Genomic DNA, 15,122 nt, shown 5'->3' with positions numbered 1-15,122 from the left:
GACTGCCCCCGCCCTCACTGCGTGCCCTGACCTTACTACTGTGACCCTGACGCTAATTCGGACCCTGTCTCTAGTTCGGATCACTGCTAGCCCCAACCCTAGACTTACTCTAAACTGAGTGAGATATAACTCTGACCCAAGACCCTGAAGGCCCCAGGGACGGAGCCCTTCCGGAAGCCAACACTGATCCTTCCTCTCACCCAAATGGAGGGACTGTTGCTCTGGGGTCGCCGATGTGGGCTTGCTCGTATGTGCCCCCTGTGGCTGGATGCTTGCTTGCCTCCCGTGTCTCCACAGGAGGGCAACAGACCCCTCTGGCTGCTGGGTGTCCTCCTCCACTTGAAAGGTCAGCTGTGTGCAGGGGGTGTGGCTTCCAGGACTAGACCCCAGTCCGGACCCCTGTATCCACTCCCTCCCTGGGATCCCAGCACCACCCAGCAGAGGGCCAGGTCCAGAAAGGAAATCAGAACAGGATTGGTGAGTGAATCAATGTGAATAGAATTACAGAATGAAGATGATTTTGGACTGTGTAATCCTAGAGAAGGCAGAGCTGCCACACACTCCCCCAGCTCTGGGGAGCCAGGGAGGGCTTCCCAGAAAAGGGGGCATTTTACTGGGCCTTGAAGCATGAATAGGAGTTTGCCACTGGGAGAAGGGTTTTCCAAGAGGCAACAGCACTTGCAAAAGTGTAGCGGCAGAGTGCAGAGCATTCTTTGGTGGGGGAGATGAGGGAGACGAAGCCAGAGCAGTAGGCAGAAGCAGACTGGGCTGGGCATCCAAAGAGAAGCTCGAGATGGAGAGGAAGGGGTCGATTTGGGGCAGATAAAGTGGGAGAGCAGGTGGGTTGCAACGGCTGCCTGGTATCCACCTTCTTGGAAGACAACAGGAGATGGCTAGACTCCTGGACTCTGTGGGGAGCATGCAGAGATGTGGGGGGGGGGGACACTGAGGCAGGGAACTGGGGTTCTGGGAGGCCTCTCCCCAAACCTCAATCTACCCATCTGTGACATGGGCAGTTTGGATCCCTAGTCTGGGCAAAGCTTTCATCTTTGGACATAAGCTAGGGTTCACACTGTCAGAAGGTAGGGACCAGGGGTCCTGCCTCTGCCCCCACTACACTGCCCCCACAATGCCCAACGCCAAACACTCAGATGTCCCAAGGACACACCAGAGCCCAGGCTAGGATGGGGGCTTCTGCCTTGGCTCCAAAGCACAGAACAAGGCTTGGGGAGCGTGCAGGTGGCTGGGGAGCCCCGGGCCCCCCGAGGGCTGCTCTATTTACCCGTGGCTGCCCGCCCGCCTCTGATGCAACAGGCAGGCTCTGGTTACGTGAGGGCAGCAGCTGGAGCAGCTCTGGGAGTAACCAGGGCATGTCGGGAAGGGTCTGCCTGATCTGAGCTGGCTGGGTCTACCCCCATGCATCCCACCCACTGCCCCCTCCCACCACTAGGGCTTCCCTCCTATGTTCCTGCCCCTGCTCCCCCCACCACCACCACTCATGTTCCACACCCCCCTTCCCATTCTGGCCAATTCCACCTTCTATGACTCACACTGTTTTCTGTAACAGCCCCTTCTTTTTGTCTTTACCCCAGTTCCTGTCCTCTACCCTTCATCCCCCAGCAGGGCAGTCAAAGTGTCGACCTCAGTCTTCTCAGATGAGGGGACACCCTTAGTTGCTGGAGTATGAGGTTGGAGAGTGGAAGGGAGGGTTGGGGGGGAGGAGTAGAAAGGGCCATAGAGGGTGATTTGGGAAGGGGCCTGGAGGATGGGGGATGTGTGCACAGGTGGAGGTAGGGTGAGAAGGTAGGAAGGAATGGAAAAGCTGCCTCTCCCTCCTCCAGATCCCCTCCCACAATGTCAGAATGGGAAGGCTTTGAAGGACCCTCCATGGCAAGTATAGTGTGGTCCAGTAGATAGGGCCTCAGGGTTAGAGAGCCTAGGTCCCCATCCCAGTTCCCATTGCCACTCACTGCATGATCTCAGGCTGGTCACTGCACCACTGTGAGCCTGTTCGCTCATGTGAAAAATGGGGATAATAGCAGCCCCTCCTCCTGGAGGCTGGAATCATTTCGAGGCCCACCTTCAATGCCCCCTCCTCCCATCTGGGGTTCCTCTATCCCCATTCCTCCTCCCAGCCCATCACTGACCCAGGCGGTTGGGGATGTCTGTGTCGGATTCGGTTTCCCCCATCATGGAGGCTCCTCCAGGCCGGGTCCCGTGTGTGGTGGCACCAAAGGGGTGTATCCAAGGGTTTCTTGAAGAACTAGAGAGCCCTGGAGAGGGTCTGAGTGATGGAGGGGCATGGGGACCAAGCTGAGGCAACCAAAGACTTCGCTGGGGGATGTGGCAGAGCTAGGAAGGAATTTCCTAGGGGTAGAACCGTCTGGGGGTATAGAGCAGGCCCGAAATAAAAAACAGAACTTGGATTGGGGCTAAGGACAAAAAGCCAAAACTGAAGTCTCAGTCCCATCCTGACCACTGTGGGCCAACTGGGGGCAAGTCACTATTCTCTTGAGCCTCCTTTTACCCCATCCACAGATTTGAAAGAGGCTGGAGTGGCCTCACAATTCACCCAGAGCTGAGATCCTTTACAGGTCATCCCTACCCTCAGGCGTCCTAGGTTCCAGCTTGAATGCCTCATGGGACAAGGAGCTCACTGCCTCTCTCCCAGCTACCCCCAATTCCTATCTCTGGGGCTGTCCTGGGAGCAAATCCTACTGAGTCGGGTCTCAGAATGCCCACACCTCTGCCTTGGCAAGGAGGGGAGGCTGCCAGCAGAGCCCAGGAGCAAGCACATGGGGGTAGGTGCGAGGTCCTGCTGGGTAAACCGGCCTCATGGAACCTTAGTTCACGCTCTGAAAAATGGGAGCAAGGACGTATGGGGTGAAAAAGAGCAGAGGATCACAATGCACCCAGCAGGAACAGCCAGGAATGCGGACAATGACCACTTGGGAGGCCCACTGGGCTGACCAAGTCTTTGCCTCTTGCGCCCCCTGGTGGCCAGCGGGTGTGAACGTTCTCTAGGTGGGAGTGGGAGACGGACATGCAAATGAAATGCAAATAAACCAGCGACATAGGGAGCCCCCGGGCTGGGAGTGTGAGGGGTCTTCAGGCCAGAGTCCTGCTCTTTGAATGGAGAACACTATGAGTCATTAGCTGAGATCGCACGGAGGGACTGTGGGTGATGGGGAGCCCTGGGATGGTCTGGGGCACACCACGGATGCTCCCGCCTAGGTCACAGGGCAGGAGCAAGCCCTCGGCAGCCCCTGGAATATATGCAATTAACTTACTTAGCTGCCTGTCTGTCCTGCCAGTCTGACCCCTAGGTCTGACAGGGCTGGCCTGTCTTGCTCACCAGGGCATCCCTGGGCAGGGCCTGGCCCACAGAGGGCAGTCAAGGTTTGCTGGACAAATGGCTGCTTGACGGACAGGTGGAAGGACAGTCAGACAAGAAGCACCTTCAGAGTGGGCAAACAGGGAGAGTGACTCTGGGGGATGCCACACACCAGTCAAGGCCACTAATGGGGTGGACTTAAGGATCCTCCCTCCCTGCAAAACTGAGCTGGGGCAGTGCGGAGGCAGGATGGTGGACTGAGGCCCCTAATACACCCTAGAAAGGGGAAAGAACTGCCCTATTTCCTGGCTGTGGGAGGTAGTCCTTCCACACCTCCTGTGTTCATGAACCCCGTTCTAGACCCTCAGGCTCCTCCACAACACTGACACCCCACCAGGACCCTCTCTCCCCTAGGGTGCCCCTGACTCTTGGCACCTCTCTCTCCCAACCAGAGCAGTGGGCCTGTGACTCACCCTGACTCTACCCCAAATAACTCCATTCTGCTCTCCCTGATATCTGGTGCTAGATACTGCAATGACACACAGCTGACCTTGGAGCATGACCTTCCAGCCTTGACAGTCATAGTGGTCAGTGTGGGCTCTCCTGTAGTCAGCAGAAATTGACTCAGAGCAATTTTGGCAAATACAGTAAGTTGGAGACTAATGATACTGAGGAATCGAGTTTTGCTGGTGTCGGGTACAGCTAGGTCTAGGACCCCACAAGTGTTCTTGGTCTCCCCTTCTATCTGCCTAGCTCAACAACCCTAATGGGAAGATGGTGACTTCCCCATGCTTCCCAGCAAAATTTCTGGGTGAGACCTCTCCCTGGGTCACACGCTCATCTCCACCCAATCTCGGTCACCTGGGAGAGGGTGGCTCTGATTGGCCAATGAAAGGTAGCTTTTCCATATGGCCCGAGTCTGGGGTGGGCATTTCTGCTCAAGACAGATGTGGGCCGTGCAGGCAGGTACACAAATGCCCCCTTCAGCCTGTAGAGAAGGTCCAGCCCAGCCTTCCTTGTCCAGGTGGAGAAAGGGAGAACGAGAGAGACCCAGCTCTGGGCCCCATGTCACACAGCATGTCAGAGACAGGGCTGGGACTAAGCCAGATGAGTCCACTGTGTGACCTTGTACAGCTCATGCCACCTCTTGAAGACTCTTCTCCCATTTGTATTTGGCGGTGACCCCTGCCTTACAAGGCTGCCTGAGGATGAAGGATGAAAAGATGACCCTTGCAAAAGCCCCAGCATAGTGCTGGGCACACAGTGAGTGGCTGATCAGGTTTAACAGGGTGGCAGTTACTGGGCTGAGGGGCCATGGCCATGACCGTGTCCATGATTGACGGGGGGCAAGCAGGTGTCCAGGGGCAGCAAAGCCTTATCTCTAGACATTCACAGAGGGGCCCAGAGGCTCTGGGCAGAAGAGGAATGTGCTGGCCACACTTACTCGGTCTTCAGTCCCTGCCGGATCCCAGAGTTGTGTCCAAAGGCCCGGCTTTAGTTGGGCTGGGGGATGAGGGTCAGGGAGAGGTGTGAGACCCCCAGGGCTGCAAGGTCACCCTGATGAGGCATCACCTGAGGCAGGAGCCTGGGTGGGACGGAGAAGTGAAACCCAGGGCTTGGAGGGGCTGCGTAGGACTCCCACTTCCAGTCAAGGGTGGTGACCCCGCCTCACCTCTCTGAGACTGTTTCCTCTTCTATAAAAGGGAACCGTGCGTACAGGCCCAGGACTGGAAAGGCAGGTGAAGTCAGAAGCCGGGGAGACTACAACTAGACCCTATAAAGGCCACCAATCACCCTGTGGGGCACAGTATTGGGGGAAAAGTGGGGATGGAAGACTCTGAGAGGGACAGTGGGCAGCAATTCTGAAGAGGAAGGGACCAGGGTCTGTAGGGACACAGGCAGGATCCAGAGGAGCCACAGAGCATTTTATTCCGAGGGGCTGCAGCAGCAGAGGGACGGTAGAAGACACGGGGTGTCGGAAGGGCAGCACCCTTGAGGCTGGATGGTGGGAGGGACCAGGGCAAAGACATGGGTGGAGGGAGATGATGGCCCAGGGCTGGTGGGCAACCCTGTGCAGGCCACTGGGGTGGGCTGCTGACCCTCTTGGCAGCTCCCCCGGCTCCAGGCCCTGCCGCTGCCCCCTAGGTGATCCCACAGCCTGTGGGACTCCCCAGTACCCCCAGAGAGCTAAACGTAGCATCCAGCAGCTGTTCATGAAGTCCTTAGACCGCACGGGCAGGAGCTCTGCTGCCTCTCGGCTCTGGGGAGGCGCTGTTGCTCTGGGGCTGTGAAGGCCTGGTCCCCACCCCAGCCCTCTGAGAGCGCCATCACAGTGCCTGGCAAATGAGCAGGGCTTTGAGAGCTACAAGAGTAAGGGCTAGAAAGTCCCTCAGGGGCCTCCCATCTGCCGGGGTCTGCCCTCCACGGGCACAGAAGAGCAACATGCGCGGCCTTCCTGGGCGCTGTGCTCTCCTCACGCGCTCAGCCACACTCCTGGTGTTGATGCCTCCCTGCAGGCCTCTCCCCTCGGCTTTTGGGCCTGGCCACGTGGCTGGCCTTGACAAATGGAACAGCTGCAAGGTGAACGTCATGCACGCCGGGGCTGCTCTCTTTGGCACCCGGTCCCCAGAGAAGCCTGGGCTGGCCTGCCCGGGAGGCCGTGCCCAGGAGGACTGGACCCCCAGCAGCCAGACAGCACTGGTCAAGATTCAGACGTGACAGCAAGGCCGCCTCTGACTGTGCAGCCCCAGCGAACTCTGATGAGTGCCAGATGGCGGCCTCCAGGTCAGCCCGGCCAACCTGCCCAGCAGGGCCCAGCCCACGTTGGAGAACTGTGAGCAGGCCCACGACTGGTGTGTAGGCCCCTAAGTTCTGGGAGAGTCTGTCATGCAGCAGTAGCTGACAGCTATGACACACAGCACTGGGCGCAGCACCCTCCGCTGCCTGACGAGCCTCTCTGACAGAAGGGACAAGCAGAGACCGGAGAGGGGAGGGACTTTCTCAGGGTCACGCGGCAGGTCAGCAATGGGGCGAAGATTCCTGAGCTGGGTGGGTAACCGCCACGCTGGGCTCTGCCTGAGAGAATGTGTGTGAGTGGAGCAAGCAGCGGGCACGTGGCAGGCTAGGAGAAACATGGGATCCCCTTTCTGTCTTGGCAGGGGGAACCTGGGGTTGGGACAGGGCCTGTGGCCTGGATAAGGGGCAGGAAGATGGCAGAAAAGAGCACAAAGGAGAAGGGCTGACGACGTCCTGAGCAGAAGAGGGCTCAAGGTCCCTACCACCCTGAAGCCTCCCACTGATGAAAGCATCCTACAAGCCCAGGGAGAAAGCCCAAGTGGTTAGACAAGCAGGTCCCTTTTGGGACACGGAGAGGGTGCGTTAGTTCAGAGCATGGAGGACAGAGGCTCACGACCCCACTTGGCACTGACCTGCGTCAGAGGGGCCAAAGCACCTCCAAGTCTCTTCTGGGATCAGGCTGAGGAGGGCGGGGGTGGTTCCTCAGGGCTGGAACAAAACATGAGCAGCGTCCTTGAGGCCAAAGTCAGAGGCCAGTCGGGCCTGCTCACTTAGGCTGGAGATGGGACTGGATCACCCTCCAGTCCCCTAAGACCCTTGGCCTCAGCCTTCAGGGCATCCTCTGTAAAAATGGGACCAGCCACCCACTTCAGAGGTCATGGTGGGGACTCATGCAGGACCGGGTCCTTCAAACCCACACAGAGAAGGGGGAGCAGCACCTCACACTGCTATGGCCTTTTTCAGAAGCACCTGCCTTTTCACAGCAGCAGGCCCAAGCAAGGCCTTCGAAAGCGCTCGGGACACGGTGAATGAAAAGTCAGGGCGATGGCTTTTCGCAGCCCTACTGTGCATAGGGTGCCGTGCGTGACACTACACAGTAAACTCTTGTCCGGATGGCTGTCACTGACCTGCGGCACAACGAACCCAGAGAAATGCACGCGATGCTACCCTCAGAGAGAAACGGCGGCACACCCATTCTTACACATCCACAAGGCTTTTTTTGTTTTTGACAATTCTTGTGTCTCAGTTTTCAGAAACAGTGACACAGATTTTTTTTTCTTTCTAAATGTCTGGTGGGGAACAGGCACGCCAGAACCCCTAAACTGAAGGAGCCAGACACATCTCAAAGTCGGGTTCCAGCTCACAGCACGTGCCCGTGTGTTCAAATGCATGTTTATTACGTTAGCGTGAAAATGAAAACAAAAACTCTCTCCCCCGTGTGCAAGGACTGCAAGTGCTTTTCATTTTGAGGCCATCTGGTGCTCGGTCTGAAGCCTCCTTTAGCTCTGGAGCCCTCCCTGCTGCCGGCAAGGCCCCTGCCCACCCCGCTGGCTCCCCCTTGCTCCCCAGCTCTGGCCACACCCACCTCCTAGATGTTCCTCCAACACCAGCCCCAAGGCCTCTGGCCTCACCGCTGTCCAACCTGGAACACCCTCCCCAGGGCACCTCTGTCTGCATGGTGTTCAGGCCTCTGCTCCCACCTCCCTTTTCTTCCTTCATGCATCTGAAGTGCTCGTCTGTTCCGTGTTTACCTGATCGCTGTGTGCCTCCCCGTGAGACCATGAGCACGTGGGTGTTGGTCACTGCCGTGTCCCCAGTCCCCAGCCCCGGGCTGGGCCCACAGCAGAGCTCAGGACTAGGTGCTGAGTGGCTGAACTCTCCCACTACAGATGCCAAAGGACGAGAGGAAGCCACCAGACACCATGAGATGAGGAAAGGGAGCTAAGGAGTGAGAAGCAGCAGTTCCTGGCTGAGCAGCAAAGGTCCTTACAGCGAGGAGGCTGAGAGCAGCAGGAGGGGGCGGTCCCCGGAGCTACCTGTGGCCCTGGGCGGCAGCGTTCATGTGGTCCCGGATGCTGATGGCCTGTTTGAGAAGACCCTCCACGCTGCGGAAGTAGATGCTGCTGTCGACAAGGTTCTTCACGGCGCTGAAATGGGAGGATGGACCCAGTCGGCGCCACGCCTGCTTTACCCTCCCCTTCCCACGCGTGCGGGTGTATCCTCCCAAATGGAGGTTGGTGGGGGGCCTGCACGGGCTCAGGGCTCAGCAGGCACCTGGGGGATGCTATGGTCCTCCTGGAGGGCTTATCATGGGCTTCAAGTTTCGATTTTCCTGCCGTACCTAGATGATATCCACCCAACAGAGCACATGATGGCCAGATGCAACTTTTTTTAAAGTTTTTATTTATTTATTCACTTAAGTAATCTCTACACCTAACACAGGGCTCGAACTCATGACCCCGAGATCAAGGGTCACATGCTCTTTCTCCTGAGGCAGCCAGGCACCCCAGATGCAACTTTTACATCCCTGCTGCTAGATCAACTAATCTTTTTTTGTTTGTTTGGTTGGTTTTTTTGTAAAGATTTTATTTATTTATTGGAGAGAGAGAGAGAGACAGCACAAGCAGGGGGAATGGCAGAGGGAGAGACAGAAGCAGGCCCCCCTGCTGAGCAGGGAGCCCGATGTGGGATTGGATCCCAGGACCCTGGGATCATGACCTCAGCCAAAGGTAGATGCTTAACCAACTGAGCCGCCCAGGTGCCCCTAGATCACCTAATGTTTTGAAGAAGCTATAAGCATGTAAAGATAACCTCAAAGACATCTTGCTTTCCTCTTAGATAACCTATTCCTGCCTCTGAAGGAAGCTTATCAACTCAACTATGAAAAGCTCTGGAGGTGAGTTTGGAGGGAGCTAGAATAATTCACCACCGTTGCCGGGGGGGGGGGTACCACGGCAAAGCTGTGCTAACCTTGTGTTGGTACCACATTGATGAATGTCTAAGGAAAATGGCCTTTCCAAAGGCACTACAGGAAAATGTTTACCAGCACTCAGGGCCTTGCTAATGCCAGCAAGTCACCTGTGTAACATCTGCAGTAAAAATAAAAGTGTCATTTTAAAGCCCTTCTAATAAAGACCAAGAAATCACTCACTCCCATTTATTATCAGCCAGGGACCTGCTGGAAAATGGCCAGGAGATCAAAGCAGGAGTGGGGGCGGGGAGGAGCCTTGGCTGTCACCTGCTCTGTTAGCTTGCTCATCTTAGCACCACCAAATGCAGTCAGCTTTTCTGTTTACCCACCTTGATAAAAAGCTCGCTATTATAAGTTCCCTACTGAATAGTTTACCCCAATTTAATACCTTTAAATTTTACACCAACTGTTAACACTGTGTAAAGCATTTTGAACAACTAAAAGATAAGGGCTCTTTCGTGTCCGTAAAGGAAACCTGGTCTCCTAGCATAGAGAAATTTGCATCTCCCTCAAGAGAAGTGCTTAGAGTACACTGGCCTCCTGCCTAGCTCAGCATGGCCCAGTGGAACTTTCTGGAACATGGTAGATACATTCTTTATCCACTGACTTGGCTGCTAAGCACCTGAAATATGGTTATGTGAGACAGAGGAGATGAATCTTTTATTTCATTTTGCTGCATTAAAATTTTAAGTGTGAACAGTCACCCTTAGCCTGGACTCCTGCACTAGACGGGGCAGCTAGAAGAACCAGGAGAAAGTACGGACTCTGACGTGTTCTTCCTTTAACCTGGGCCTCGCTAGCGAGCTCGCAGCTGTCCAGAAGCTGTCTGGCAGCTGTTTGGCAGACGTGAGACAGAAACTCCTCTACTTCTTTTCTACTCTTCCTTGAGCTAATTAAGGAGGGTATCTGAGGCCACCATCCTCAAGAAACCGCCATCTGTCCCAGTGGAGGGGCCAAGGCTGCTGATGGCAGAACACTCAGCTCAGTGCCCCTGGCAGCAGGACTTCCTGTCAAGGAACCTTCACCCACACAACAGAAACAGGCAGGCCAAGCCCACGGTGCCACAGATGAGAACTGCTGGGGTGTCTGGCCTCCACCAAAATGACTTAGCCAGCACAAAGGGCAAGCGGCGCTTCTAAATAAAACTGCCAGACTCCCGAGGCAAACAGAACAAGCCAGGACATTAAGTATAGTCAGGGGAACCAACAGAAGAGCAGGAGGCAAGCCCTGCAAAGGTGCAATGATGAAAAGAAACGCTGACTACCGCTTTTTACTCTCTCACACACCTTTCCCTTAGCGGGGGCGGGACGGGGAGGATCTGAAGATTTAGCGAAAGCTAAACACAAACTAAGAAGAATAAGAATAGGGCGCCTGGGTGGCTCAGCTGGTTAAGCGACTGCCTTCCGCTCGGGTCATGATCCTGGAGTCCCGGGATCAAGTCCCGCACCGGGCTCCCTGCTCAGCGAGGAGTCTGCTTCTCCCTCTGACCCTCCCCCCTCATGCTCTCTCTCTCTCTCATTCTCTCTCTCTCAAATAAATAAATAAAATCTTAAAAAAAAAAAAAAAAGAAGAAGAAGAAATGGTCCACCCACGTTCATAGCAGCACTGTCCACAGTAGCTAAAGCATGGAAGCCACCCAAATATCCACTGACAGATGCCTACGATGTGGTGCCCCTATGCAATGGGATGCCATTTGACCTTCAAGAGGAAGGACATTCTGACACAGGCTGCCACATAGGGAGACCTGGGGGACAGCATGCTGAGGGACAGGAGACGGACACAAAAGACAAATACTGTAAGACTCCAATTGTGTGAGGTCCCTAGAATGGTCAGATTCATAAATAGGAAACAGAATGGTGGATGCCAGGGGCTAGGAGAGAGGGGAAGGTGAGTTAGTGTTTAACGGGGAGAATTTCAGATTTGCCAGATGAAAAAAATTCTGGAAATGGATGGTGGTGATGGCTGTAGAGCATTACGAATGTATTTAATACCACTGAACTGTACACTTAAAAATGGCCAAAGTGATAAATTTTATGTGTATGTTACACAATAAAAAAAACTGGAGGGGCGACTCGCTGGCTCACTCAGTGGAGCTTGCAGCTCTTGACCTCAGGGTCGTGAGTTCGAGCCCCACATTGGGTGTGGAGCCTACTTAAAATTAAAAAAATAAAATGGAAAGAAATCAAAGTTTAAGCGGCACCTGGGTGGCTCAGTCCATTAAGAGTCTGCCTTCGGCTCAGGTCATGATCCCAGAGTCCTGGGATCGAGTCCCACATCGGGCTCCCTACTCAGTGGGGAGTCTCTCACTCTCCCTCTGCACCCCCTGCACTTGTGCTCTCTAATAAACAAATAAAATCTTAAAATAAATAAATTAAATAAATAAATAAACATTTAAAAATAAACAGCCACATTTGTGCTTTGGACCTCCCCGCAAGCTGCTGTTCATCCCACTGGCCAGTCTGTGGTCCTGGCTGTGGGAGGGAAGTACCCCTTGAGGCACCAGCTCCCGGCCCAGTTGGCACCTTCCCGAGACCGTTATCACCCCTTCCTATGACACATGCGGAGGGGCTCAGCTCCCTGAAGAAGCCTGCCTGAGGCACGTGCGGGTGGGGCCGATGGTAAGAAGCACAGGCCTGGGCTGGAACCTGCTGTGTGGCCAGGGAAGTCGAGATCCACATGCCTCAACTCAGGTGCATTCAGCAGGGCAAGATTCACTGGGCAGCTGGCTGAGGTGCCCCTGAATGCCCAAGAGGTGCCCCCCGGCAGCAGGGAGGCTTCAGTGCTCACCTGCAGGCATACTCCACTGTGTAAATGGCTCCCTGGCTCTGCTCCTCCCACCGCTGCATGTCGGCCTATGGGGGATAGGAAGCTGTCATCAAGGGGGCTGCCACCTCCACCCTCCCAGTTCTCTGGGACGGAGCACCTCATCACCCATCACTGTGGCCAGAGACCAGCCACCTCCATTCTGATCTTCCCTCCTACAGATCCCCTCCCCCACCAGTCTGGGCTTTCTCTGAACACCTGGCTACCGTGCTTCAGAGCCTCTGCACCGGCTGTGCCCTCTGCCTGGCACATCTTTCCCTCGGGTCCACATGCAGCTGCCTCCTTCTCACTACACAGGTCACAACAAATGCACATCCTGCGTCCCCTTCTCCCAAGTCTGTCCACCCATGGCCCCAACCTGTCTCAGTGACCTCGTGCCTCCTTGCCGGGGTCCCAGCCTTGACTCCTCCCCCAACAGCCCCAGCTCCACATAGCAGGTCCTGGCTCATGACGTGAGGACTCTGGGGGAGGGCAGGGGAAGGGGCAAGTGGAGCTCACCTTATGCTGGGCCAGCTCGGGCAGAGAGCGGCGCACATGCTCCTGCAGCCGGTATAGGGCCACGGACGGCTCGTTGGCCAGGACATAGACGCTCTCAGTGAACTTGTCTGTGACTGGATTGAAAATCAACAGTTGGGCGTAGGGGGGGGGGGGGGGGGGGGATGGCAGAACAAGGGGAAGGGCAGCAGAGACACGGGGACAAAGCATAAGACTCTTGACTGCTTAATCCATGAGTCCAGCTAGGCAGTGAGGACTGTCCGGTGTCCCACCCAGGAGCTAGGTCACCTGTGGCCCCGGTGATAGGTGGAAGGAGATGGTCACAGAAAAGGCCTCATTTATCATGATGTTAACACATCCAGTGGACTCATGATTTTCCCCTCCCAAGCCCACCTGTAGTAGACACTGCTTCCGTCCACTTGGACCCTTTTCACATTCCTTTTATCCCAAGGAATGAATCTGAGAGTCTTCTTCAGAGAGTCCCACCAGTTACTGGACCTGAAAATGCCTGGAAGCTTAGATCCCTGGATGGCCTTCAGCCATCAAAGGGTATTAAATCATGTCCCATGCCTTTTGTTGGGACAATGTGGAGGTATAACTCATCCTTCTGAGTTCTCCTGAAGGATCAGGCCAAGAATTTTACCTGACAGCACTCCTCGCTCAGCTTCCTCCCTATCCTCTCTCTTCCCTCATCCATTCTTCCCACTACACTGCCCTCACTGGTCTGGGTATGGCCACCTCCCACCTGAATACCAGGTTCAGTCAGCTCCTCCCTGGTCTCCCTGCTTCCCCTCTGCCAACAGTCCAACCTCCACACAACAGATAAAGTGAGCTCCTAATGAACCTGTCAGATATGTCCCTCCCTTGTCTGAAATCCTCCCATGGCTCCCATCGACCACAGCATAAAATCACCTAACTTACTATGGTCCATAAGGCTCTATATTCTGCCTGCTGTTGACCTCCCTGCCCTCCACCCTCCACCCAAGACACAATGACCTCCTGGCTGTTCCTTGAACACCCCAGTACTGTCCAAAAGAACTTTCTGAGATGATAGAAAGGTTCTATAGTGTCCAATAACATAGGCACTAGGCACATATGGCCACTGAGCACTTGAAATGTGGCTAATATGACTCACAAACTGAATTTTATTTTATTATTTTTTTAAAATCTTCATTCCAGTATAGTCCACATACAGTGTCATATTAGTTGCAGGTGTACTAATGTAGTGATTCAACAATTCTATACATTACTCGGTGCTCACCCTATGAATTTTAAATTTTACCTAATTTTAATTAAATTAAATACCCACAAATATTGTGACCAGGAGCTGCCATATTGCTGCACAGCTCTGAACACTTTGCCACCTCAGTGCCTTTGCACCTGCTGTTCTGACACTGACTCGCCCTTCTCTCACTGGCTTCTTTTCATCCCTCCTGTCTCAGCTCAAATGTCACCTCCTGGGCAAGGCCTTCCCTGATCACCAAGCTTAATCAGATGTCCCTTCCACCTCATTCTCAACCTTCAGCACCTTGTTCATTTCTCTTACACTTTATTAGGTTACCTGTTTACAAGAAAAAAAAAAAAATCAAAGCCTGGATTCTTGAGGGCAGGAGAGTCTCTGAGCCTGTTTCCTCATCTGTAAAAGCAGAGTGATAATAGCACCCACTCAAGGTTTGTTACAGAGATGGACCCCATGCTATTGCCCAGTACAGAGCGGTGGACAAGAGAGAGAACGCTGGTGTGTCCGGGATTCAAAGGAGGCTGTGCATGAGTCTGGCCAGTGTCAGTCTGTCTAGCTCACTACTGCGCCCTTAGTGGGGCAGAGCCCATCCTGCAACCTCTAAACTGTATGTACTCTAATCCTCCTAGTCCTCCTCATTTTGAAAATGTACATAACAGCTTACCCTTCTGTGTTGTTGCAAAGTAGATGGAATGAAATGTACTTGTGCCTTCTAAATAATCAACTAGAAATAACGTGTGATAAAATAAAAACCTTTATGAGTTAAAAATAGTTTGTGGCAGGGGCGCCTGGGTGGCTCAGGTCATGATCCCAGGGTCCTGGGATCGAGCCCCCGCATCGGGCTCCCTGCTCCGTGGGAGGCCTGCTTGTCCCTCTCCCACTCCCCCTGCTTACGTTCCCTCTCTCGCTGTGTCTCTCTCTGTCAAATAAGTAAAATCTTTTTTAAAAATAGTTTGTGGCACTTTGTAATTTGTAAACACGTTGACTCACAAATATTTTAACGTAAACCCAGTCAAATGCGTAAACATATTAGGGAATAATACGCACAGCGACTGCCAAGTCCCAGGCGTTCTTCTAATGCATTACAAACATCAGGTCATTGAATTCTCAGAACAAACCTAGGGGGGACCGGGAGAGACTACCATGCACCCCATTTTACAGATGACAAAACCGAGGCACGGAGACTTTCTAAAGGTTTTAAAACTAGTCAACGGCCGAGCCAGGATTCAATGGTAGTTCAATTAGTTCCCCCGCATGCTCCCTCCAAGCCTTTGTCCCCTCCTGCCCTGTCGGGTCACCCTTCCGCCCCGCCCGAGGCTCTGCACCACCTTTCTTTCCCTTGAGCTGCATCTCCGGTTCCTCCATAGCTACCGCCGACCGATCCGAAGACCGGAAGCAGAAGTTCGGCTCTGGGGAAGGCTACCTAAACCTCCCCCTGTGAAACCAGACGCTGCGCCACTCTA

The 15,122-nt window shown here is 54.3% G+C and overlaps 1 protein-coding gene across 3 annotated transcripts; it reads right to left on the bottom strand.

Moving 5' to 3' along the window:
• Positions 1 to 5,254: 5,254 nt before the first annotated feature.
• BORCS8 (BLOC-1 related complex subunit 8) lies at positions 5,255 to 15,088 on the bottom strand. 3 transcript variants are annotated; one of them, XM_021683086.1, is made up of 6 exons: positions 14,988 to 15,088; positions 12,423 to 12,535; positions 11,889 to 11,953; positions 8,167 to 8,277; positions 6,763 to 6,838; positions 5,255 to 6,409 (listed from the first exon to the last, which is right to left on the bottom strand). In XM_021683086.1, the coding sequence occupies exons 1-5, from the start codon at positions 15,022 to 15,024 to the stop codon at positions 6,805 to 6,807; spliced, it is 360 nt and encodes a 119-aa protein (XP_021538761.1). In that variant the 5' UTR covers positions 15,025 to 15,088; the 3' UTR covers positions 5,255 to 6,409; positions 6,763 to 6,804. The 3 variants fall into 3 exon arrangements, with proteins under 3 accessions (XP_021538761.1, XP_021538762.1, XP_021538763.1); XM_021683087.2 differs by having other exon boundaries at positions 5,255 to 6,405; positions 14,988 to 15,038; XM_021683088.2 differs by having other exon boundaries at positions 5,255 to 5,670; positions 14,988 to 15,038.
• Positions 15,089 to 15,122: the final 34 nt, after the last annotated feature.

The sequence above is a fragment of the Neomonachus schauinslandi genome, chromosome 1 (assembly GCF_002201575.2).
Source record: "Neomonachus schauinslandi chromosome 1, ASM220157v2, whole genome shotgun sequence".
In the NCBI taxonomy this organism is placed as follows: domain Eukaryota; kingdom Metazoa; phylum Chordata; class Mammalia; order Carnivora; family Phocidae; genus Neomonachus; species Neomonachus schauinslandi.
This window is presented reverse-complemented; position numbering and strand designations above follow the sequence as displayed.